Source organism: Apium graveolens, chromosome 4 (assembly GCF_009905375.1).
Source record: "Apium graveolens cultivar Ventura chromosome 4, ASM990537v1, whole genome shotgun sequence".
In the NCBI taxonomy this organism is placed as follows: domain Eukaryota; kingdom Viridiplantae; phylum Streptophyta; class Magnoliopsida; order Apiales; family Apiaceae; genus Apium; species Apium graveolens.
Genome location: NC_133650.1, coordinates 297219687 through 297247277, shown reverse-complemented (window position 1 = coordinate 297247277; position 27591 = coordinate 297219687). Strand labels below are relative to the sequence as shown.

General features: G+C 33.9%; 2 protein-coding genes across 4 annotated transcripts; one reads left to right on the top strand and one right to left on the bottom strand.

The window, feature by feature from the left end:
* Positions 1-816: 816 nt before the first annotated feature.
* On the top strand, positions 817-4756 carry LOC141721297 (purple acid phosphatase 18). Its single transcript, XM_074524142.1, has 5 exons — positions 817-1172; positions 2521-3189; positions 3866-4054; positions 4127-4215; positions 4404-4756. The coding sequence occupies exons 1-5, from the start codon at positions 1005-1007 to the stop codon at positions 4624-4626; spliced, it is 1338 nt and encodes a 445-aa protein (XP_074380243.1). The 5' UTR covers positions 817-1004; the 3' UTR covers positions 4627-4756.
* Positions 4757-6603: 1847 nt separating this feature from the next.
* LOC141721296 (uncharacterized) lies at positions 6604-13005 on the bottom strand. Of its 3 annotated transcripts, none has more exons than XM_074524141.1 (8): positions 12916-13005; positions 12747-12801; positions 12283-12471; positions 10802-10865; positions 9804-10135; positions 8738-8861; positions 7977-8102; positions 6604-7349 (listed from the first exon to the last, which is right to left on the bottom strand). In XM_074524141.1, the coding sequence occupies exons 2-8, from the start codon at positions 12784-12786 to the stop codon at positions 6965-6967; spliced, it is 1260 nt and encodes a 419-aa protein (XP_074380242.1). In that variant the 5' UTR covers positions 12787-12801; positions 12916-13005; the 3' UTR covers positions 6604-6964. The 3 variants fall into 3 exon arrangements, with proteins under 3 accessions (XP_074380242.1, XP_074380240.1, XP_074380239.1); XM_074524139.1 differs by having other exon boundaries at positions 12886-12986; XM_074524138.1 differs by lacking the exon at positions 12916-13005 and having other exon boundaries at positions 12747-12885.
* Between the last annotated feature and the right edge of the window lie 14586 nt (positions 13006-27591).

Sequence of the window (27591 nt, the reverse complement as noted above, 5' to 3'; positions counted from 1 at the left end):
TGAGGGTGCGCCTTGATTATGTAAGGCGTCAACATTACTCTTCTTGTATGCATAAGGGCGCGCCTCCCCATATCTGTAGGGCGCGCCTTCTTCCTCCGTGATAAAATAAATGCCTTATCTTTTGCTTAATTTTAGGCACCAATATACCAGTTCTGACCAATTGACCCGATTTTGACCTGAACAAGGTTTACGGCAAATTTTGGGCATAACAACATGTATTTTGACAAAAAAGATATTCAACACGAGACAAATCGAGACCCTTTCTATGTCCAACCCCTTTATTTTTCATTAATACGAAACCCTTAAAACTAACCACATTGACACAAATTACGCTCTAATATTTAAACAACCTCCGAATTTTTATTGTTACAATTTTCCTAACACCACACATATATAATATAAAACACAATCATATAACTAATTTCAAAGATTCATAATTATTATATTTCATAACTTATTATCTTTATTATAGAAAAGTAAATATTATATTAATAACAAAATTATAATTATTAAAATTATATTGTGGTAAGGGGTAATCAACAATGAGTACTTGTTAAGTGTTAAAATTTATAAATTTGACTTATTTAACTAGTAAAATTGTCGTGAATAAACTATATTATAAACTAAAATTATAAAAGTTGGTGCTTACTCGAGATTATTATTTTTTTGGCTAATTTCTCGTAGTAAGAATTTGTTGACCCATGTTTCCCGTTTTCGTACAAGTTATTTCCAAAGTGCCCTGCCTTTCCAAGTTTCGTATCCAAATTCTCACCCGCTGTACATACATACAGTTTACAGACATTACTTTTTATTCATAAAAACAAGAAAGCATGGTCGAGGCCCGTGAATGAAGGCCGACACGTACGTCAGTCTGTAATGACTAAAGACAAACATTAGGAGTAACATTATTCTTCTTTACATATACTTTATTATTATTCTGAACTTTCTGCTCATTCATATCTATATTCATACTTAGATTTTGATAGAATCCAGTAATACCACAGATGATGAAACAAGAAGCAGCAGCATCAACAACTCTAAAGTTATGTTTGTTTATGTTGGTTTTAATGTTTCTTGAAACCTTAACGGCTGATACTTATGTCCGACCACCTCCTCGTAAAACTCTCCATTTTGATTTTCGTTCTAAATCTTCTTCATCGCTTTCCCAACAGGTAATTTCCCTTTATTTCTTTTTTTTTTTTTTGAATTTTCTTTAGAACTTCGATTTTTGGAATTTTGCATTATAATGATTGGACTAGTTCTACTCACCTTATTTTATGATATTACTTTTGTTTAATCCAATTATTCAGTGAGTCTGTTGATTTTGATGGTCTGAGTTTCGACAAGTGCTGTGGAGCTATTGTCCATTTCTTAATGATCTGGCAATGTTAGAGGTCTCAAAAGTTCATATCGAATGGTGTACTAAATGATATTGTGGTAGTGGTGAGCTAATCTATTGTATTGGTTAAATCAAAGTGGCTACTGCCTAGTTAGCACTATACCAAGTTCATTATCGATGAATTCGGGGTCTCAAATTTACCATTATTTAGTCAAAAGGTACACACCATCAACCTTGTAACTGAAATCTTGAATTTGACATTAGCCAACAAGTATTCTTTAGGGCAAGGCATCGGATTGACACTTATTTCTGATCAACAGGCCTTAAACCGTAGATTCTTGCTAATGTCAAATTCAAAATTTCTTTTAAGAAGTTGATGGAGTGTACCTTTTGACTAGATAATGGAAAATTTGAGATCCCTAATTTTTCAGTTGTGAATTTGATGTTATGCTAATCACACAGTGATCACTTTAATATTTAACACCTATTGTATTATTAATAAAAACATATTCCACAATTTAGTGTCACATTATCATTCGGTGCACCATTTGGTTATTGTATTTGAACGAGTTTCATGAAGTAGAGTGGTACTACTGTAATTGGTTTTAATGATTTGGTCCTATGGAGTTCACATATAAGCAAATGTTCTCAATTTTATTATTGGGTTAGTTTCATAATCCAAAGCTCCCTTTGGCTGGAATTATTGGAATGAGGTAGGATTAGGATTCTAACTATACATAAATGTTTTTTTTTTGAAGAAACTCTACATAAATGTTAAAACAGAAAATATCAATACAGGAGGTAAAAGTGAAGAATCCAAAAGACTCCGGATTTTCTATAAAAGTTAGGTTTTGTGAAGTGAGTAGGAAATATGAATGAATATTTATCTTAAATAGGAGGATTGAGCTCTATTTAAATTTTTATGTATGGAATGGAGGAAGCTTAAATTTGTGTGCGTAGAGTGAAGATTATAAAAATCTACCTATATACAAGGTTGCCTACACAAATAGTACAATTTTCATTTTTTTTCCTCATGAAAGATATTTTTTCCAACCGGACGGAGCATTATTGTTGATCTTAATGATTTTATTCTTCACATATGAAGTCGAATGACATATGCTTATTGGTTTTTAGTTCAGCTGAGGTTCTGAGAGATTTGGTTTCACAAACTCACATTTCAGGTTCACATATCATTGGCCGGAAACAACTACATGCGAGTATCATGGGTTACTAGTGATAAATCATCTCCTTCTACTGTCGAATATGGAAAATCACCCGGGAAATACAGTTCTATAGCTGACGGAGAGACTACTTCTTATAAATATCTATTTTATAAGTCGGGGACGATACATCATAGTGTTATTGGTCCACTGGAACCTAACAGCGTTTACTATTACCGATGTGGAGGACAAGAACCAGAATTCCAGCTCAAGACCCCTCCATCGAAGTTTCCAATAACTTTTGCAGTTGCTGGGGATATGGGTCAAACTGACTGGACTAAGTCAACACTAGATCACATAGAGCAGTGCAATTATGATGTGCATATGTTGCCCGGTGACCTTTCATATGCTAATTACTTGCAGCATCGGTGGGACTCATTTGGTGAGTTGGTGCAGCCACTTGCTAGTGCAAGGCCATGGATGGTTACAGAAGGGAATCACGAAGAAGAGAGTATACCGTTACTTAAAGATGGTTTTGAATCTTATAATGCTAGATGGAAAATGCCATTTGAAGAGAGTGGATCTAGTTCAAATCTCTATTACTCTTTTGAAGTTGCAGGAGTTCATGCAATCATGCTTGGTTCATATGCAGACTATGATGAAAATTCTGATCAATACAGCTGGCTAAAGGTTAGTTTACGGAAAATTAGTCATTCTTACAGCTTAAATTCCTTTAGATTTTTAAGATTACCAAATCAATTCTATGATTAAATGAGAGAAGAGGATTCCTTATATTACCCATCATGGAAAGAAGTTTTCTTTCTTGTCCATCATACCAGCATCTGACACCATGACAGACAGGACCAGTGAGTCAGTGAGTGTCAAGGATAGTCAGTGCAATTTTTGATTGTATGTGATTATAAAGCGGAGACTGTTCAATGATCAAAACAAAAAAGTTTAACAATTCGAGAAGTGTAACTATAACTTGGCCTGCAAAAGTTTTCAGTCTGAATAAAAGATTGAAAAGTTGAAGCACGATAATCGGTTTAGCTTGTTCATGCAAGTGATGCCACTTATACTTAGCTCCCCCATGTTTTTAGGTTGTGCAAACCAGCAGGCAGCAAGTGTAGACCTTTATTTAATCTAAAAAATAAGAACCTTATTGACTTCCAGTGCATCTAATTCATGCTGTCCTGGTGGAAACTCCAAAAAAATATTAGAACACAGTAGAGCACTGCTAATTGCAAGAAGAAAATAACCCTTTTTCTTTTTAAAGTTTTTTATAATCTAACCCTTTATTTGGTGATAGAATTCAACACCTTTCTCTTGTTGTCTATGAAAATGTTATTGCTTTTCAATTTTGCAGGCTGATCTTCTAAAAGTGGACAGGAAAAGGACACCGTGGCTTCTTGTACTGTTTCATGTTCCATGGTATAATAGTAACACTGCTCATCAACGTGAAGGAGATGGGATGATGGCTGCCATGGAGCCATTACTTTATGCTGCTGGTGCGGATATAGTGTTAGCAGGCCATGTCCATGCTTACGAACGTTCGGTAATGCTATTTTTAATTTTCTTGTAAAATAGTAGACGAGATGTTACTTATATATGCCTTTATATCTGTCAGAAACGTGTTTACCAAGGTAAATCAGATCCCTGTGGCGCTGTCCACATAACGATTGGTGATGGAGGAAACCAAGAAGGATTAGCAAACAAGTAAGTCCTCGATTGTCAAGCAGACAAGCTACTTCAATAAAGAAATACAAGTTTGCTATCTTACTCGTTTTGTGCTCTGTTAAAAGAATTTGATGCAATATTTATATATTTTGCGCAAAACTATCCTTCCTAATATATATTCACTTAGTATACAAATCTCACATTCAATAATATCCACTTTATGATAGGTACAAAAACCCAGTGCCAGATTGGTCTGTCTTTCGTGAGGCGAGCTTTGGTCATGGAGAGCTCAAGATGGTGAACTCAAGTCATGCCTTTTGGAGTTGGCATAGGAACGACGATGATGAACCAGTGAGGTCTGATCAAGTCTGGATAACCTCTTTGGTCAGTTCAGGATGTGTTAACAAGAGGAATTATGAACAGAGAACAACTACTGGCACCGTGAACTGATTAAACATCTCACCCCGAAGTTGAGCTTTTCAAGTATTCTCATTGTACATTCTTAACCAAGTACTCTGAATATCCTAATGGATTAGTAATATTTTGTTTGATCAGTTTCTTAATCAGATTTATAATCTCATTTCTACTTGCCGAATAATCAAATTTATTGCAATACAGATATATAAAATTGAACTTAGATCTAAATGCTAAAAGGGTTTTATTTCAAAGTGCTCACTAATCATTATTATTGTCAAAAATCATTAAGTGGCTACCCGAAAAACTGGTGAATTCCTGCAATTTTAATGATTGTACTGAAGAAATTTAAGCAAGATAAGATGAAGTTTGTGAGAGAAAAGTCTCTCAAAATGAGCTAAGAAATCTCTGTTACATATATATACAAAATCAACTCCATCTCTGTTACATATATATACAAAATCAACTCCTAGCAAACAAGACAGAAACTAAAGTTTTCAGCTAAACAACAAATAAGACTAACAACCATAATTTATATTACAATACAAATGTATAGACCAGGAGGAAGAAAATTAGAAAGAGCACATCATACTAATTTTCTACAGGTACATTTAGTAGATGTTGGTGTTGTAAGATCCTGATCCCATTTTACAAACAAACATGTAATGGATCCACTGATGTAATGTTCTAATAACTTTCTTTCATGTGCAATCCTTTAGCTACTTAAATTTTCTACTATTCAAATTAAATAAGTTACTTGGGACGTCATCTCAGAACATGTAACTAAAAAAGAATATCTCTGACTTCGTGCTGTTGAGGTGTCATCAATCTATGGACACAAAATAAGAAAAACACCCAGAAAAAAACATCAGATAAAAATCATAGTTGCATCAAAAATAAGCAAAAAGTGCAGAAATTTAATAAAATCTACAAAATTATCTTCCAAAATGTAAAAAAGGGTACACAAATGAAATGACATTGCATAAAAGTAAAAAAGAATGGCAATAAAAACAAACAAAATAACTCAAAAACATAAATAGAAAAATAATTAGGAATGATTAATTAATTTAACTAGCGGGTGCTGGTTCTAATCTTTAGAGTTAAAAATAGAGCATGAGGTTCTTAAAACAAATTTTTATATCACCAATATACAACTAAAAATAATAAAATGAAAAATTGAATTTCATGAGGGTGATAAGGACTTTTAAAAATCTTAAGAATATAATGTGGCTCTTCTCTATTTTAAAAATATCTATATATTTCTTAAGCTTATTATTAATAAATGTTCACGTGAATCACTATATTGATTTCAATAAAATGGTCACTTACACATGTTTTAATCAAACATTTTCATAGTAAAATTTGAAATATGAATATAATATAAATCATGATGTAAGGCAAAATATATTGTTCAAGTTGACACTATATATATATATATATATATATATATATATATATATATATATATTAATTTTTTAGAAATTATACTATTTATACTTGCTTACACATGGCTATGCATGAGTTACCTTAAATATTTACATGTTTTTATTTTGTATTTTATATAATTGTTTTGAAATTCTAATGTAAATAATCAAATATTAAATTTAATAATTATTTATTTGAATTTGTATAATTTCATGTTAAAATTAAATTGTACAAACTAGTATATAGTCAATGAAATTTAAATTATTACACTTATTTATTTACTTTTGACAATAATAATTAAATTATACTCCACTCCGTTATTATTATTATAGTACATTATAAATTATTATATTTAAGAGTTGACTACAAAAACTTGTAGACATGCTCTTATCGGGCTCCAATTAATTTTTAAGAATACATATAAATGTTGACAGTTTCTTTAAACAGATTTATTCTAGAGATGGTTTCTAATTGAATTCGAGTTTAACACAATCCATTTGTTTCTATTATTAAAATTTAGCAAACTCCCTTTGCAAACTGATCTCTGAATTTTTAAATTACTCATCAACTAGACATTGTTCTGCTGGGTTATCCAATATCCATAGGCTGTATTATTCTTTATCCTGATAGTAATATATTCAACATACAAAAGCATATAATCACACTCACATAAACTGGTATAACTATTTTACAAAGTACAATGGTAGCTAACTGGATATCTCACGACAAGCAATACTATGAAGAAGGAAAAAAACTGAGGAGTTTCGGTGTCTGGGTGGATGGATTGGAGTGACCAGCAGCATGTGAAACCTTAAAAGATATAACACGGAGTATTCAAACAAAATAGTTGTTCAAGAGCCAAAGACAAACATATTACCACATAGCTCATCCTATTTGCATCCACGGGGAAGAGATCAATGTGGCCAAACAGGCAATGGTAGTTGTTGTGTTATATCTTTATCCACTCTAGGCATGGGCACAAACCCCAGCAAAACCTGGCAGGATAGTAGTCTTTTAGGTAGACCTCCCTGCTAAAACCTATAATGTAGAAACTGAATGATCTGTTGTGGTCCTTCATGGTAACACGTGTAACTGGGATGACAGATATGGTATGTCTCTCGCATATGATACGTGCAGTGGGAGCTACTGGGGCTCTGTCAGCAATCACCTCAGAAGAAAATTTGTTGAGGAAGTAAGAATCCGCGAAAAATGCAGGTGTACATTGATAAGCTTGAGTGTTACACAATTGCACTCCTCTGGCTTTGTGGAAGACCTCATCCGGCACAGAGGCAGCTCCACTTGTTGCACTTACCTTTCTGGTAGAAGCAGTTTTCCTAAAAATGCAAAAGTACATTTATATAACTGTTGTGTCACTGGAAATTAAGAATATACACAAATTAAGATGCTTTTACTATTACAATGCGTTTGCTAACAGGTCTTGTTTCAGTTCGTCCAGCCTTCAATTAACCACGCTAGTGTTAGGTAGAATTCACTTAGATCAAGACTTACCTACTATATCCATCACATATCTTGAACTTAGCATCATATCTAAAATTAGAACTGCGTTTGATGAAGCAATTAATCCTCTAAATTTACATAGCAGGAAGAACAAAAAACAACATTTTTAATTAGCCACTAACTAAATCAATAAGTAGAACAAGAGTATGCAAGCCTTTTTTAGGGGAGTAATCCTCGAGCCTAGTGAGACAGAAGGAAGACTACTACTCAAGGTTAAATTAGGTTCATCACTATATATATGCCATCACCCTTCAAAAATAGTGTCAATGCTTCACAGGGTTTCATAAATCACACCCAATGAATTTTTTCTTTGTAGTCAGGCGACTCAGATGTGTTCTAATATTATAGGTTGGTTACTTATCAAGAGAAGAGCTCATTTTATTTAACAGTCATTCTGTTTCTAGCGTCACATGATAATGTTACCATTAAGATGGTATACTTACCATTTAACAACAGCTAATTTGCGTGTCAAAATAGATCCACTGCCACTGCATGTTCTACATTTGACTAGCCCACCAGATCCGCAAGTTACACAAGGAATCTGTCCCTTGCCTTTACATTTTATACATCTGCAGTAGTCAATAAATTATTAGTGAACAGATGTGCTTTCATTTTTAAATCAGGATGTTGTGGACACCAATGAGTTCACCATTTTGACCAAAATTTATGAAAAAAGCGAAGCATCATGTGCAGATTAGTTAATTTATGGTGTAAAGACAGATGAACTGTCCCTTGCCATTATGTATATTATACATCTGCATTAACCAATAACTTTATCCGAGAACTAATGAGCTCTTGCTCTACAGGGATTGTACTCACACGTTTTAAAGAAGGCTGAGGGTAAAACCTTGTCAGGGAAAGTGGATGGGTGTGTCTGTTTAATTAGCTATAAATATTATTTTATCACAGAACACCTGTACATTCCGTTTGTAGAATAGAAATCATTGTTGGTGAGTTGGTGATACTAATGAGTTAACCAAATTACTGAACAAAAATATGCTAGACAGTAGAGTTTTCTGTCAAGATAACATATTCTATGGTGTATATGCAGATAGTGCTGGAACATGTGCGAGGGACCAGAGGTGGAAAAAGGATCACTTGATCCAAATTGTTGTTTTTGCAATTTTATTGTCAACGTGAGTTGATAGTTGTCCAGAAATCTAACTAGTCGACTTAAAAAATTAACAGAGTACGAACAACTTACATTGTGTCAGACCCATCTCTATGAGCAATCAGACCTCTTCCATAACAACTGAGGCACTTGGTCATTTTATGTTCTTGATCTGCATTGCAACTTGGGCAAACAAGATCGCCTCGACCACCACAATCTGTACAAGTAAGGCTGCATCAGGAATGGCTTTAAGAACACAAATTTGCATATTAAGACAACCCAAGGTCGGGAAACTCATGCACTAATCCAAAAATCCAAATTTAGGGCAGATTACCCCAAATTCTCCTCCAGCAGTGATCCAAATTGGATCAGTGAACAGTACTGATCCAAATTTAGATCACCACAGTTGACTGATCCAAGTTTACCTTAGTATAAAATAATCGTTTGGTTATTTGTATATTTTTGGTTTATTAGATTTAAAGTTGATTTGTGACTTTTTAATTATTTATTAATAATAGCAAGTAATTAAAAGTTAATAAATTTTATATTTTAGAATAAAACTTATAATAAAGAGAAAAACATATTTCATTAAAGTTTGAATAATAGTACATTAAATGCATAAAAGAAAAAGCACATTTAATGGAACAATAGAATTACAACATAGAAAATAATAAGAATATACTAATACCGAAAATTAGTATGTATCAATGATATTTTGTATGTTCATTGATGAATGAATGTATTTTTTTTAATTAAGTATCAATTTTAATGTTTTTTACATATATAAAATAAACTATATTTTTAATTTAATAAATTTATTAAATATAATATATATAGTTAATAATGATCATACATTAAATTTAAGATAAAATAGTTAAATATAACATTTATGTAATATAATATGTATAAAGTAAGTTGGATCAAAATTTGGATCACGCTGCTGGAGTTGGCTAGAAATTTGGATCAGTTGGTGATCCAATTTGGATTTTTTTATCACAACTGCCAGAGATGGCCCAATTGTCATAATTTAGAAGCAATATAGTGGGTGAAGGTAAAACAGTCAGAAACAATAGAGACTTGAGAGTGAAAATAGATATTTGCAACATATGTTCATCTAATAACTCGAGAAATTCACAAGCCTAAACATGACAATTATTACCTGAACATTTCACAACAGACTCAGAGTGCGGAATTTGGGTGCGCGACTCTTTATATGGTGTGAATAGAACAGGAAATTCAGACCTTAAATCCAATTCCCAGAGTCCTTGTTCCGGTTCCGTGTCCCTTTGAAATTTATTGCCGCTAAGATATGCCTCACTTTCTGTAAATGTTTCTCTTTCCTCGACAAATGTCTCTAGAGTTCCAATGTAAACATTGCAATCTTCCACGGCTTGGATCTTCCATGCCCGAGCTGGTCTACTCCCCCAACAGCAACGGTGACCAACATGATCAATGAGTAACTCACGTATTTCTACTTCATCTAGTGTTTGCCTGCACAGATAATTATTAAATCAATGTTACTGACTTACTGCTAAGAAAACAATCTTTAGGAAATGCATATGCAATGCTAGTGATACGTTAACAAGTTGACTCGATATCAGACAATTGTAGAATATGCACATCACAAAATACATATTCATTGTTGAACATGCTATTTTACTAGCTAGGTTATGCTATTTCACAACTCAGGCTCAACTAGCCCTTCACAGATACTCCAGGGAACGCTGTCCTGGGAGAACTGTTATAGTTTTGTTATAATTAATGCCAAACAGTATTAATCTTCCTACTGGTTTGATTCAAAGGTCCCCACATGACCCTGACCTCTGCTCATCTTCCTTACTAAGATAGAACTACAAAATGAGGTACGGTTTTTTCGTCATAAAAAGAACCAAGAAGGATCCTGCTACAAAGCAAACATAGAGAAAGTATACCTGCTAATGCAACTCACAACAAGAAATTTCATGTGTAATAGATCCACTAAGGTGGATTGACTGCAACCTATAGTACTGTGCAAACAGTTACAAGAATCTAGACTTCACTAAGAGATTCTTGACCAATAATCCAAAGTGAGCTGCATTAGTAATTTACGAATAATAATAAACTCGATTCAATTGGTTTATTAACATAAAGAATTTATTATTCGCTGTTCAGCCTTACCTTTGAAATTCACTACTGGTGCCATAAGCTCCTCCATATGATCCTTGATAAGCAATAGCTTGGTCTGAAAATTACAAATTATGATGTTAACAGCATAATTTTGTATATATTCTGAACTATATATAGCATCATCACTAATGCAGAGCATAAAATCAGTGTATTAATTCAATGTTAGTACTCGGAATAGAATTCATTTGTAATTTAATTAGGAATTTATATAATTTTAATTTCTTAAAAAGTTTAAGTACATTATATATTTTGTAAATTTGGAATATTCTACATTAGGGTGGATAATAATTAAAGGTTTTGTTCCCCTCATTATTAGAATTTTACTTGCTTGTAAAGCATTAGGGTTGATTTGTAATTTTTCTTATAATCTGCAGACTTTGATCTGTTACTGAAATTAAGAATCGTTTTCTCTCGTCGAGGGGGCTGTGATTCAAACGAATCATTCTCTTCCATGGTTATGAAATCCTAGGAGTAGTGGTTCTTCTGCAGTTGAATGACCTTACAGCTTGTGAATTTTTATGCAATTAATTAAACCAATCCTATTTCTTCATCACATTTCTTCATGTGCTAAATCTATATCTTTATATGTTTGTATATGTGTGTGTTTGTGTGTTTCATGAACCTGTAAGTCTCGATATTATGAGTCCGAGAAACTGGTATACGTAATATTTTTATTCAGACAACTTTGCTTGAGAGTGGGGGAAGGGGGGCTAATGAACAGAATAAAGTCTGAATTTAGATGAAAACGTTAGGATTAAATATATAAGATTCTGCAGCAATCATCCAACTTTGTCCACCTGACTCTTGTAAATGAACACACTCGCTAACAGCATAGAATTCTACATGTGGATACTTAAATAAGCAAAAAAAATCATAAAGGTCACACTTTCTTGAGGTTTCAGTAAAGAAGTTGTAGAAATTAACTGGCTACTTTCCATACCACTCCTCATTTATGACCAATCGAACTTCTAAGACCATCTCCAACCCGTAACACTAAAATAGTGTAACTTTTACACTATTTTAGTATTAAAATTACATCATTCATAAAAATATAAAATCAACTCCAACCCATTTATACTATATTTTACACTAAATGTCTAAATAAGGATATGATATTCTTACTTTTGCAAAAGCAAATAGCTTGTTTGGATATAATAAGATATAAATAAATATGATGGGAATATATTTGTTTTTCTTAACAAAGATAAGGGCATGGTAGGAATTATGAATTACACCAAATTGGTGTAAAAATTACACCAAATGTACTTTTGACACCAAATTTGGTGTCACGCTATTTATTTGGTGTAACCTTTACACTATTTATAGTGTTGGATACTTGGATTGGAATTGGTTTTAACCAAAACTTACACTATTAAGTGTTATAGTGTTGGGTTGGAGTTGCTCTAAGTACATACACTAAACATTATCACACCATATAAATATACATTTGAGTAGTTGAGCGAGTAGAATACCATTAGGATAGGGCTCCGGAGAGCTGATGAGGGGAGCATGAAGAGATGGAGGATAAAGATCTGAGACGGTGGAAGCCGATCGAATCTCATCGACACTGACTTGAGTTCCAGCTAAGGAAGAAGTAGGGAGTAAAGAACCTGACCTCCCAACATGTTGATATGAACTCCATTTCTCGCTCTCTCCTCCCCCTTCACACCAAACAACACACAAACATATAAATTAAATAAAAAAAACACAAATATACCCCCCCCCAAATAAATCAAAATAAGTTCAAGAACAATCTAAACACAAACTTTATTTTTTTGCAAATTGATTTAGCACACGCACACGGGGTCGAACTCTTGACCTCTTGCAAGGGGGACAAAAGCTCAACTACACTGCACGAACACTTGAATCTAAACACAAACTTAGTAATCCAGTAAACAACATTTACTAGAATTGTTATAAAGAGAAGTGAATTAACCTGAGATGAGAGGCTCCTCCATTTTGGATTGATGCTCCATCTACTTGTAGTTGATCTGGGCAATTACAAGAATTTATAATATGATAGAAATTGTAGCTCATAAAATGATCATTCACAATAAATATAATAAGAATTTTACTTGGTGTAGAAGCAAAATGGGGATAATTACATCAGCAGACTTCGATTAAATTTGTCAAATTCCAGCGAGGGTGTCCTGTCCTGGGATATGGACAATTAGGCTGCAACTTCTTGTGACCTTCCGGGCCTTTCCTCCGAAATTAACTAGGTGAAAATATATAAAATTTATATTCATCATTTCTTATTTTCGTATTTTTTTAAAAATTTGGGAGTACAATTTGAAATGAAAATACAATTTATTTTACTTACCTGCTTAGGAACACAGCAAAACTAATCCAAAAAAAAAAATAGTAAGTTATATTTATTTTTATATATTAAAAAAATTATAAAAATGATATTTTAGTATAATTTATTGTGCTAAATTAAAAAAATATATCATTTTTGCTACATGATATTTATTGAACATCTAAAATTATATCAAGATGTTAATATCATATTCATTATATTACAAAAAAAATTGAGTTTACTTTAAAACTCTTATTTTATTAGATAAAGTATATTTTCTCTTCATATCCTTTTTCATATTAGCTTAACTTTGAGCAATAAAATATGATTATATTTTTATATAATTCCATTTTTTTGGTTTTTATAGTTTTACATATATTTGTAAATTCAATCATCTTTTATAAATTTTATTACCCTTAAATTATTTTAATTAAATAAATGATAAATATATCATCAAGTGCACAATATATTCCTAACAATCTCCCCCAATTAATGTTTACTGGAATTATAGCCATAAATTAAGAGAAATTTAATGATAACAAAACACTCTAAGAATACAGATTGAAAATAGTAGATAAAACTGATAAGTGCTGCAATATTTACTGAAAATTGAACAATGCAAAGTATACAAAGAATAGCTCACAATCATTATCAAGGTGCTCCTCTAGTCTGAGCAGATAAGTTTATTTTCTTGATTGTCTAGGTTTCTTCCCAAGCCTCCTCTTGTTCTCTTCTATCTGGTTTTGGAGTTGTCTGTGGAATTCAAGTTCATCAGTTTCTGAGAGATCTAGCATTCCTTACATTTCCAATAGAGTCTCATTGCTAGAGATACTCAACTGGTCCTCCAATCTGAAAAATCTTCTAACTCCCTTTTTATCCCTGAATTTCATCAACCAATAAGGCCTCAAATGCACTCTCTTTCCTGTGAAGGGAACTGACAGAGTTTTTGGAAGTGCATCTTTGGCTCTATTACTCCTCAGCTCATCAATCTTCTTTAGAACTAATCTTCTAGCAGTCACATTGTACCCGAAGTTCTTTTTGAATGATGAGTAGATCTTTATTAGAACAGATTGGCTTTCTAGAAGGATCCTGTGAAGTGGCCATATGATCTCTTTTCCTCCCTTGTATTTGAATACCAGCCTTTCCGGGAGTTGTCTATGTGCATCAATTCCTCTTACTTCTTCCAACTCATCTAAGTAGAGGTTTATGTCAGAGAACTCCTTGATGTCACTGATATATAGTATATCTCCCTTGTTGACTGTAGATTGAGGTTTGATTAGGGTCTTGGATCTAAGAGTCGCTGGTTTCACTTTCTTGTTTGCTCTAATCTTTGTCTTCTTTGGCTTGAAGATAGGAAAGTTCAGCTCAGGAATTAGCAAACTATCCCAGTTCACTGGCTCATCCTTTGGAATTATGGGCTCTCCATGAATATTCCTAGTTGGATCTACCACCTTGAATTCTTCAAATACCACTGAGGGTTTTGATGTTTAAGTTGAAGTTGTGGACTTTTTAGGAGTATAGTCTTCCATTTCTTCATCATTAAAGTCCAATTTTCTCTTGGAATGGAGCTTGTATCTGAATCTTCTTTTCTGTTATGGTTCTTCTTGCACTTTCTGATCCTTAGGTTCAGCAATTACAGTTGGTTGTGCAGGAATTTCTGTTGTGGTTTTTACATCTTGAAATTTGGCCAAGATAGCAGCTTGCTTCTTCTTTTGTTTAAGCTTTTTAGCATCCAGAGCAGCTTGCTTCTTTTTTTGCCTGATTCTTTCTTTCTCTTCCTTCTAAGCTTCCACAAACATGGGGTGTCCAGCCACCACACAAATTTCCTTACCATTTCTGTAAATCTTGGCTAATCTTCTTTTGAGTGCTGAATCAGCTGGATCTTTGTAAAAGACAATTGACCTAGCCAACAACTTCTTCTCATCTGGCCTAGGTGTCTCATACACAATATCCATAGGATTTTTATCTGAGAACTTTGAGTAATTCCTTTTAGGCTTCATGATCAGATCTGCTTTTGGAGATTTGATGCAAGATGTTTGGCCTTTTTCCAGATAATTCATACTCATTTCATTCACAGAAATGTTCTTGACTTGAGAGTGATGAATGAATGTTTTGTCTGGCTTCTGAATTGGCCCAAAATTTTGTTGAATTTCTGCATCTATTTTCCTCCATTTCTTTTAACTCCTTCTCAGCTGTTGTTATATCAATCTTTAGCAGTTTATCATCTGTGTTTAGTTTTGTTGCTGCCAGATTTATTTATGTCAATGTTGTCCATGACTGGTGGCTTTGTGAAAGCAATTGTTGGCACAATTACTTTGCCGACTTGTATGTTAAGCTGTTTCTCCCCCTCACTTGAGTCTTTCTCCCCTTACTTGAGCCTTTCTCCCCCTACTCGAGCCTTTCTCCCCCTTTTTGTTAGCATCAAGTTGTTGAGTGGGAGGGAGTTAAGCAGCCACCAATTGTTGGAGTAGAGTAGTCTGAGTTTCTTGATTAGTGAGTATCTTGGCCATTGACTTCTCTACATAAGATAATCTTGAGTCCATGGCCTCAACTTTTCTATTGAGATCAGCCTCCTTCCTTAACTTCTGAGCTATTTCAATCATGGTGGTTCCAGGAATTCTAGCATCCAACCTTTCTATGAAATCCTGTTTTACTTCAGAAATTTCTTGCTTGATTTCATCCACATTTTGACAATGTTGGAGGGCTTGAATTTTGTGTAGTTGGAGTGCTTCAAGGTGAGCTGTGAGTAGCGTCTTTGTGCTGGCATTTGTAGATGCTTGAATGGCTGTTTGGGTGTCATGGATCAACTTGAATAGTGTTGATTGGAGATGTGAGTAGGAACATTCTTTTGTTAGCATCCAGGAAGGAATATCTGCATCTCCCCATATGCTCGTGTTGTCTTCCTTATCATCCCCACCAGCATCCCCAAATGAGTCTTCAGCCAGTTCAAAATCACTGCCAGTGGTGGAAGGCATAGTAGTGATTCCATCATTTGCTCTTTGAAGAGATTGTGTAGTGTGTACCAAATTTAGCATCCTTTCAGCCTCCTCATTGCCCTGCACAGCTATAGTTTGGTAAACTGTAACAGGAAGGGTAAATGTCTCAGCATCCAGGGAAATAGAATCTATGACAGCTTAATATTCTTGCTAAAATAAACTTTCCCTTTCTGCATCATTGACACTCATTGACTCACTTGCAATGGATTCCATCCTTATCACTCATGTACCTGCTTTTCTCTCATGATCTCTCTCTTTTTGCATCAAGGGCTCCCCTTGGCTTCCCACCCTCACACCCTCACCTTCACCATCTAAGGTGGGACTTCTCTCACTCACTTTTGTCAATCCTGAAGAAATGGACTGCATGGATTCACTCTTATTCTCTCCTTTTTCCTGGGAGCAACCCAGCCTCAGCCCTAAGAGTGATTGTACTACTAATAAGTCTTCTGCACTTGTGAGAATTGAAGAAATTTTAAGTTGTGCAGAGATACCCGACGGACGAGGAATATCCATCGGGATAATAGCTTGGCTATCTGACAGATGACTGCTGTTAGGCTTATCCGCCGGGATACAATCACTACTCGACGGATGATGAATATCCATCAGGATAGAAGAAATAAATGAGTTTGAAGTGGAGACTATTGTAGACTCTGTGCAGATTGATGAAAATTTTGGCACAAATGTCTCAACAGACTCAGAAAGAAATGGCAAATGAGCCAACAAAACATCTAAAAGATGATGCTCACTTGCTTGGATTTTTGGCTTCTCCACAAGAGTTAAAGATGGAGAATTTGGAAGTGATGTATTTATCATGTCAACATCCAGTGAGTGTGTGGGAGAATTTGGTGTATTAGGTGCTTCAATTATTAGATATTTTGACTGTGACTCCACATTTATTGGAGCCACATCAATCTGACTTTGAGATGGTGCAATGACTGGGTCTTTAGCACCAGTTTGCACTGTGTGTATGCCCTGTGCATCCCCAAGAGTTTTTGATCTTTTCTTTCTAGCATAAGTTTGTGGTGAGCTAGCGTCCCTACTCCTCTTGGCCCGTGCTCCTGGTTGGGAGCTTGTTTCAATAGTAACATCCTTTTGGGAGGATGAAACTAGAATTGAGCTTATTTCCTTATTAACAACCACAGTTTGTCGGGAAACTGTGGTATGGCTAGGTTTGGGTACACTCTTCTCACCAACCTTATCCTTAGGGTTTCTTTGATTTTCATCATGTCCCTCACCTTGCTTACCCTCCTTCACACTCCCCTCTTTGATTTTAGTGGATTTTGCAACTGGTTTCTTTTGAAAGAAACCAGAGGGGGCTTTCTTAGACTTGGATTTTGAAATTTATGGTTTAGTAGCTTGGGTAGGCATCTGTTGGGTCATTGACACGGATGTCATTGCTACATTTGAAGGCAAAGAAGTGTGTGAGGTTGGAAGAGTAGACAGTAGAAATTACCTCACTTACCTGAGGTCCCTCCATGATTGAAAAATAAAAGAGAGACACCTCTTTGTGGTGGTTTGTCCTATTGAGATCTGCAATAATCCTTCTTTCTTGAACCTAACAATTCAGTTTGTTGGTTGGGTTCTCAATCATAATATTCTCAATGAGATGGTTAGCAAGCATCATAAAGAATCTAGCATAATAGACACTTTTACCTCTCTTATTGAGTTCTCCTAACTTAAAGCCTAACTCAAACAAGACCAAGTCACTGAAATTAAAGTAATTATCAGTAACTAGCATGTAAAGCATGTTAAGCATAAAAATGTTAACAGAATCAAAGTTACTAATCTTACCAGAGAATACCTTAGTTACCACATCACACAAAAAGCTCCATTCCTTTCTAAGATCTAACCTCCTAATTTTATTTAACTTAGAGGTAGAAAGTGCATAGCCCATGGAATTTAGCATGTTAACTATGCCAGTGTCTGTGTGTGGAGCAATAACAGTATTATCAGGAATTCTAAAGCATGCTTTGATAATGTCACTATTTATGCAAAACTGCTTACCTTTTAGAGTGAATGTAATGGTCTTATCAGTAGAGTTGTACACTGCAGTTATCCATATCTCCTCTACAACCTCACAGTAAATAGTGGGAGATACCAGCATAGCATAACTGAGTTTGCAGTTCTTCACAAAATCCATCATCTTGTGGAACTCACCAGACTGTTGAATCTCCTTGTTCACAAGAGCTGTGAAGTTGTTCTTTTCATAGATATATCCAGTTTGAGACATGATTTTGACTACTGGTGCCATTGTTAGAGATTGGGAAATTTGCAGAGAAATTATTTGCTTTTGAGGAAAAAAGAAGTTAGAGCAATTGAATCTTGAGAATGATAAAAGAGAAGAATAAAAATGAATTCTGCTTTTATACTATCTCAGGAACAAACTATCAAAAATAATAAATGAAATAAAATAACCAATAAAAATAGCCCAAAATAGCCGTGTAAAAAAAATAAACTGTAAACATTCCTTCAATTATCCGTCGTGTTATGCTTACAAACTGTAAGTATACCCGATGAATGATGTTCAGAGTTTTAACGGCTAGGATTGAGACAAATCGACGGATGAGGATAAATTAATTATCCGTCGAGTTATAAAATACTCCAGAAAAATAAATTTTTTTATTAACAATTAATATTCCGAAGGATGATCAAACTCGATGGATAATGAGCATCTGTCGGGATGTAAATTTTGACTTAGCCAAAATTTCATCCAAAACAGAAAAATCAATTAAATTTCTGGCTGTATTAAAACTTGCAAAAATATCTGAAATGATTCAGGAATAATTAAGCATACTTAACTCACTTACCAACCTTGAAAATATGGATTCAATAAGTGGCTTGGTAAAGATATCTGCAAGCTGTTTTCACTTGGAACAAAATACAGTTCCCCAGTACCATTCATCACATGTTCCCTTATGAAGTGATACTTGATGTCTATGTGCTTTGTTCTTGAATGCTGCACTGGATTTTCAGTGATGGAAATTGCACTTGTGTTATTACAGAAAATAGGGATTCTCTCCACTTGTAGATCATAGTCCAACAATTAGTTTTTCATCCACAAAATCTGTGCACATCAACTACCAGCAGCAATATATTCAGCTTCAGCTGTAGAAGTAGAAACTAAATTTTGCTTTTTACTGAACTAGGACACAAGCTTGTTCCCTAGAAATTGACAGGTTCATGTTGTACTTTTTCTGTCTATTCTACAACCTGTATAATCTGCATTTGAATAACCAGTTAGATCAAAACCAGAATCTCTAGGGTACTAAATGCCAAGTTTTGGTGTTCCCTTGAGATATCTGAAAATTCTCTTAATAGCTACTATGTGAGATTCTCTAGGATCAGCCTGAAATCTAGCACAAAGACAAGTAGCAAATATTATATCTGGCCTACTAGCTGTTAAGTACAGAAGTGAGCCAACCATGCCCCAATAGCTTAAAATATCCACAGACTTTTCAGTAGTGTTTAATTCAAGCTTAGTTACAGTGGCCATGGGAGTTTTTGCAGATGTGCAATCCATTAGATCAAACTTCTTTAAAAGATCATGAATGTATTTAGTTTGGCTAATGAATATTCCATCATTAACTTGCTTAACTTGCAAACCAAGAAAGTAAGTTAGTTCTCCCATCGTGCTTATTTCATACTTACTTTACATAAATTTAGCAAACTTTTTGCAAAGTTTTTCATCTGTAGAGCCAAATATAATATCATCTACATAAATTTGAACAAGTATACTAGAGCCATAAATATTTCTAAAGAATAAAGTTTTATCAACAGTACCTCTTGTGAAGTGATTTTCCAAAAGAAACTTTGATAAAGTGTCATACCAGGCTCTAGGTGCTTGCTTCAGTCCATAAAGTGCTTTCAAAAGATAGTACACATGATTTGGAAAACCGGGTCTTCAAAACCAGAAGGCTAACTTACATAGACTTCCTCTTCCAAATCTCCATTTAAAAATGCACTTTTGACATCCATTTGATAGACATTGAAATTGGCATGAGCTGCATAGGCTAAGAAAATTCTGATGGCTTCAAGTCTTGCAACAGGAGCAAAAGTTTCATCAAAACCTATTCATTCTTGTTGATAATAGCCCTTAGCAACCAATCTAGCTTTGTTCCTGACTACTATGCCATTTTCATCCATCTTGTTTCTGAATACCCATTTGGTGTCAATTGGATTCTTTCCTTAGGCTTGGGTGCCATCTTCTATACTTTATTCCTTTCAAATTGGTTTAACTCCTCCTGTATTGCTAAAATCCAATCAGGATCCAATAAAGCTTCTTCTACCTTCTTTGGTTCTTCCTTAGATAGGAAGCTGCTATATAGACATTCTTCTTGAGTTGCTCTCCTTGTTTGAACTCTAGAAGATGCATCACCAATGATGAGCTCAAAGGGGTGATCCTTAGTCCATTTTCTTTGTTGAGGTAGATTAGCTCTAGATGAAGAGGCCTCATTGTTGTCTTGATGTGTGACTGAGTTTTGATTATTAGAAACTCCCCCTGAGTTTGTGAATTTTTGATTTGAGAAAGGGGAACTTTCTATAAGTGACCTATCCTGACTTTCAGCTTCTCTTAATGACCCGACGGATGATGCACTATGTGTCACGATGGATGAAGCTGATTGTCTCCCAACGGATAAGGCAGATTATCTCCCGACGGATGAAACATTTTATAACTCGACAGATATTGAATCATGTGCTTCATTAGTTGTAGATTTTTCTGTATTATCCTTATTCACTATTTCTTGATCACTTTCATCATCACTGTCATCACTAACCATTTCCACATTATCAAACTTGAGGCTTTCATGGATGTCTCCATCTTGCAGTCCTTCAATCTTTTTGTCATCAAACACAACATGTATTGATTCCATAACAATATCGGTTCTTAGATTGTAGACCTTATATGCCTTTCCCACAGCATATCCAACAAAAAATCCTTAATCTGCTTTAGCATCAAATTTCACATGTTGATCAGTTTGATTCCTTAAGATAAGACATTTGCAGCCAAAGACATGAAGAAAATTTAGAGTTGGTTTCTTATTCTTGAACAATTGGTAGGGTGTCATACACTTTGTTTGATTAATCAAAGAAATATTCTGAGTGTTGTAGGCAGTATTCACAGCTTCAGCCCAAAAATATGTTGATAACTTTGATTCGTCAAGCATTGTCCTTGCAGTTTCAATAGGAGATCTGTTATTTCTTTCCACTACTCCATTTTATTGTGGAGTTCTTGCTGCAGAAAACTCATGCATTATCCCATTCTCTTCATAAAATGATCTCATCACAAAATTCTTTAACTCAGTTCCATTGTCACTCCTGATTCTCCTTACTTTAAAATCAGGATGATTGTTGACTTGCCTTATGTGATTGATGATGATTTCACTAGCCTCATCTTTAGACTTTAGGAAATATGTCCAAGAAAATTTTGAGAAATTATCCACAATTACTAGGCAAAATCTTTTCCTTGAGATGGACAACACATTGACTGGTCCAAATAAATCCATGTGTAACAATTGCAAAGGTTCTTCAATTGTTGAATCAAGCTTCTTTCTGAATGATGTTTTGATCTGCTTTCCCTTTTGGCAGGAATCACACAATCCATCCTTAGAAAACTCCACTTGAGGAATGCTTCTAAACAGTTCTTTCTTGACAAGCTCATTTATGATCTTGAAGTTTAGATGGGTCAGCTTCTTGTGCCATAGCCAACTTTCATCTTGACTTTCTTTACTGAGAAGACAAGTGACAGATTCTGTATTAGATGAGTTGAAGTCAGCTAGATACACATTTCCTTTTCTCACTCCAGTGAGAACCACTTTATTGCTTCTTTTGCTTGTCACACCACAGACTTCTGAATTAAAGTTTACTGAATTGCCCTTATCACAAAGATGGCTGATACTTAACAGATTGTGCTTGAGACCATCCACTAGGGCAACCTCTTCAATGATGACATTGTCTTTTGAAATCAAGGCATATCCCATAGTATAACTCTTGCTATCATCTCCAAAAGTAATACTTGGGCCAGCTCTTTCCTTGAACTCTGTGAACAGGGTAGAATCTCCAGTCATATGCCTTGAACAACCACTATCCAGGTACCAAAGATTCTTTCTGTTTCCCTGCATACATCAAAACCAAATTAAGTTGATTTTGGTACCTAACTTTCCTTGGGTACTGCCTTGTTAGCTTTCTTCTTTGGTTCCTTAGGTTTGATCTCATTTTACTTGGGAATTTCTAACTCATCCTTATTCATTTGAGTTGGACCTTTGAAACTAGTCATTGAAACATAATTATCATGCACATTTTGATTAACAGGAAAAGGCATGTTGTTTGCAAACATGTTATTCCAGTAAGGCATGCTAAATGACATTTGAGGCATACTAAATGCAGCATAAATAGGATTAGGTGTAAATGGCGTATTAGCAAATTGTGCATTCATATTCCGAGTAGATATAACATTCATAGATATAGTAGGCATGGCAGTCATGTTGGGAAAAGTGGGAGGCACAGACATAGGAGTAGGCATGACAAGTTTGCAATTAACAGACAGGTGATTAACACTACCACATTTCACATAGATTTTTCTTGGTGCATATTTATCAAGTGTGTAGTTGCTATGCTTGTTAATTCCTACTTTCCCATTTCTATTGTCTTTCTTTTTAGTTTCCGTTTTAACCTCAATCTTTTCTAATCTGTCATTTATTGCTTGATGGACAGATGACCAACATTAACTTTCTTCTCCTTCTTCACTTGACTTGATTCTCCTGAAATAAAGTTTTTGGAAACTGATCCATATTTTTCATTCAGCTTGGCAAGCTTAGCTTTGCTCACAGGTTTACTCATAGCCGACGGATGTGGCTCTTTGTCACTCGACGGATAATCCTTTTATTTATCCGACGGATGATTCTCATCATCCGTCGAGTCCACATCTGTCAACAATCCTTCAACCAGGTTGGATTCCAGTTTCTCCTTACTCTTTTTCCAGGCTGCATCACAAAAGGACTCAATACCTTGAACTTTAGTGATTTGAGCATGGACATCTCTGGATGATTTCCATGCTTTAATAACCTCATGTTCTCGTTCAAGCTGCTTCTTTAAAATCTCTTCTTTCTTCAAGGTCTCAGTTAATTCATCCTTAGCAATCTTACACTCAATTCTCAATTTTTCAAATTCAATAAACTGAAACTCTAGCAAATTATTCCTCTCACTTAAAAACAAATTGTTTATTTAATTTTAGCATTTTCCTTAGTGAGGGACTTAAGTGTAACACGCAAGTGATATAATTCTGTAGACATGTCATTGATTGCATCATTACACTCAGCTTTAGATAAATGTGTTAGGTTAGTGGTGATTACCTGATTACTTGAAGAACTTGTTTCTGTTTCATCAGACTTGGCCATCAGGGCTAGATTGACATAGCTTACATCTTCATCTTTATCCAATCCATCAGTTGCCCAGTCATATTTCTGTGTAATGAAAGCCCTTTCCTTTTGCTTGAGCAACTCAAAATATTTATGTTTGTAATCAACAGACTTAAACTTCTTTTTGCTGAAATCTGACTTTCTACACTCACTGGCAAAATGCCCTGCCAAGCCACATTTGAAACATTTGAATTTGGATTTATCCACCATGTTTTTACTTGGCTTGGCTGCTCCAAAGTTCTTTTTGAACTTTAACTTGGCAAATCTTATGGAAAGGAATGCTAAATGCTCATCAATATCATCCATGTCATCTTGGCTCAAATGATCTTTATTTTCAGCTACCAACCCTTTACCCTTGTTCTCACAGACCTTTGAGGTAGACTCAACAGCTTCTACCTTCATCTCTTTCTCCTTTTCTAACTCAGCAACCAGTGCTATGGACCCTCATTTCTTCCTTCCTTTCTCCATCCTATCATCTTGCTCTATTTCAAGCTCATAAGTTTTCAGGATGCCATACAGTCTCTCCAAGGTAAACTCCTTGTAATCCTGAGAATTTCTCAATGAGACTGTCACTGGTTCCCACTCCTTTGGAAAAGATCTAAGGAATTTAAGGTTAGAGTCTTTTGTCTGATAAACTCTTCCATGTAACTTCAGAGCATTTAGTAGTTTTTGAAATCTACTAAAAATATCAGTGAGAGACTCACTATCTTCACAATGGAAGTGCTCATATTGCTGAATTAGCAGCTGCATCTTATTTTCCCATACTTGCTCAGTACCATCACAAATAATATGGATAGTGCCCCAAACCTCCTTGGCTGTTTTGCAGTTAATGATGTTATCAAACATATCACCATCAACTCCATTGAACAATATATTCATGGCCTTCTTGTCTTTTCTGACTTACTCAATATCAGGATCTGACCATTCATGCCTAGGCTTGGGAACAAATGGTTCATTTCCTGTTGCAGCTCTCATTAGTACATGAGGACCTCTCTCTATGCAATCCACATAGGCCTTATCTTGAGAAAGAAGACGTAGATGCATTTTCACTTTCCAGTGGTGATAGTTGTCTTTGTCCATAAAAGGAATTTTAACTCCAACATCCTTCTTGTTCATCTTGCTGTTCATTGTGATCTTTACACTCTTTGTACTTCAAGAGCTTGATCTGATACCAATTGTTATTCCCTAACAATACAACAAGAATTACAGAAGGGGGGGTTGAATGTAATTTTGGCTTCTTTTTCAAGATTTAAAAACAGTTCTTAATTCGACAAATATATATATGTTTTGATTTGCAAAGTGCGGAATGAAAGGATTAAATATATCAAACACAAAGTAATAAAAACACAAGTCTTTAAAACTTTCTGGTGGATTTGAATGTATCCACCAAATATATATATATATATATATATATATATATTGATTTGAGAACTCTGTGAAGCTCAAAATATATATATTTGAGAACTCTGTGAAGCTCAAATTGGCTCACAGCTGCTTTACAAGTTGAACAAACAAACTACAGAGAAATTCTTGACAAATACAACTTTTTTTATTACTCTCCTAAAATGTGTTTGCTTAGTTTTTTTTGTTCTACTAGCTACACTTGGTTTATATATCACCAAGTTTACATGGTAATAAGACAGGATAATAAAACAAAACCTATCTAGTCTAACTCCATGTTGCTTCATTACTCTATTCCAGCATCTTTGAAAATCTTCATAACTTGCATGGAAATGATAATGCTTCTTTGTTCTCAATTTCCTGCTAAACAGGTTGCCACATTCCTTTTGCAAACACCCAACACACGTGACTGTGTTGTCACTGTCAACATATATTTGAATTGATCATCTGTCGGGTACATGCTTGTTATCCTTCGGGTAGCTTTGTTGATCATCCGTCAGGTAGCTTTGTTGATCATCCGTCAGGTAGCTATTTGACACTTGACTCCATTTCACTTATGCAGAATTATAAGACAACTTATATTTACAAATGATCAACCTATTCTGTATATCTACTAGTAGTCAACATGACTCATAAGCTCCTACATAATCTACATAAAGTTATTTACAGAAATGTGCTACAATACTTATTATTACATAAGCTACTTACTCGATGGATATCAAATCTTCATCCGTTGGGACTATATTGAATCATCCGCGGGGACTATATTTGATCATCCGTCGAGTGCTACAAAATTCACTAAGTTAAATCTACTAAGGTGTTTTGTATAATATATCATCAAGTTCACAACATATTCCTAACAAAACAAATAATACATAGTAACGGAAAGTTACTTACGTAACACGTAAGCAAATAAGTAATACGTGGCAATGAAAAGTTACTTGCAAAATATAAAGCAAACAAATAATACAAAGCAACGAATAGTTACTTACTTCAATCACGAAAACATATAATTCACATTAGGACACATATTCTATCCTTAGCAAACCATCAAACACAAAACATCTTAAATCTCGAACTTCTTCGAGATTCCAATTCTGCTCAGATCTGTTTTTAGCCTTTTTCATCATCTAAAAGACGTTTTCTTGAAAAATACGAAACACGAAAGTTATAGAGAACAAAAAAAACTTTTCCGAAAAGTCCAGAATCAATGAATTCGGACAAAAGATGAATTTTTTACGAATTTTACAAGATTGTTGATTTATGCTGAAAAGAACCCTACGAATTTTATGAATAAAAATAAGGAATATGAAAAGGGTGTATATACAAAACCCTATATCTTAATCTACAAGTTATCCATATTAAAATATGATCCAAATTTTAGGTTCATTACTATGATTCAATTTTAATATCCTAATCATTACCAAATTTAAATCCTTTTTTTCTATTACTCTATTATTATTATTATTCTAAAAATCACGGGATATTACAATTGTAGTCTTGAGTATTGTAAATAAGATTTAAAATGAATTCAAGTTAATATTATATATTTTCTTGTCCAGATTGTCTAATATTTTAAATTCGTGATGAATATCGTCTAGTAACATTAAATTTTCTTATATTCAAAATTTGTTGCAAAAATAAGCGTCGTTGAATATGGGCTAATCCTCTTTTTCATGTTTGACTAATGCTCAAATGTTTTTTAGAATTGAACATATACTTCAAAAAAAATTGTTACAAACTTAAAATATCATTTGTAGTAACTTATTTGTCGTTAATTCATTATATCATTTTTAATAAATTTTTACTTTTTAGTTTTTAATGCAAAAATGGTAGGTTCTCAATTTTTTTTGCAAAAGCTCCTAAACTCTATTTTTTTTAAAAAAAATTGTGGTATGCTTTACATAATTTCATATTCCGTTATTAAATTTTTTTATTGCGAAAAATCATATATATTATAAATAATCGGATAACCCCCTCACAGTATTTGATATTTTTATTATGATGAAATTTTTAATTAAAATTAGATCCATAATTTTTTTTTTCATATTTGGTATTTAACTTCATATTCAAATAAAATCAATATATGAATATTTGACCCATTTTCAATCAGGTAAAATTTATATTCAAAATTTTAATATTATTAATGTTAATTATGATAATTATGATAAACTTATAAATGAATTTTTAAATTGAAATTTTATTTTTACCAGGTTAATTAATATATATTATCTTATACAGTAAAATATTTTACTAAATTGAATTTACAATATATTTAATATAACATATAACATTAATAATTATTGTATAAAATATTTTCTATTTCGTAGTTATATTATTGATCTAAAAATATATATTATTCATTTAAGTGTCAAGAAACCGAACATATACGTGACAAATAAAATCCAACATATAGAAGAAAGAGTCATAGTACCTTCATAAACAAACCTAAAGGAAATGATTGTCGAAAATGTTATCACCGAGGACATAGCACTAAACGAAAATTTGAGATGTACATCTTTTAAGTGCAAGCAATATATGTACCATTATCATTAGAAAAACTGGTGATCTAGCTTTTAATGGAGTTGGGAAAGGAAACTTGTTTATGACTGACCAATGTAGATAAGAGCAAGACTTATTAATTTTTTGAAAAGTTTACGCGTAACACCC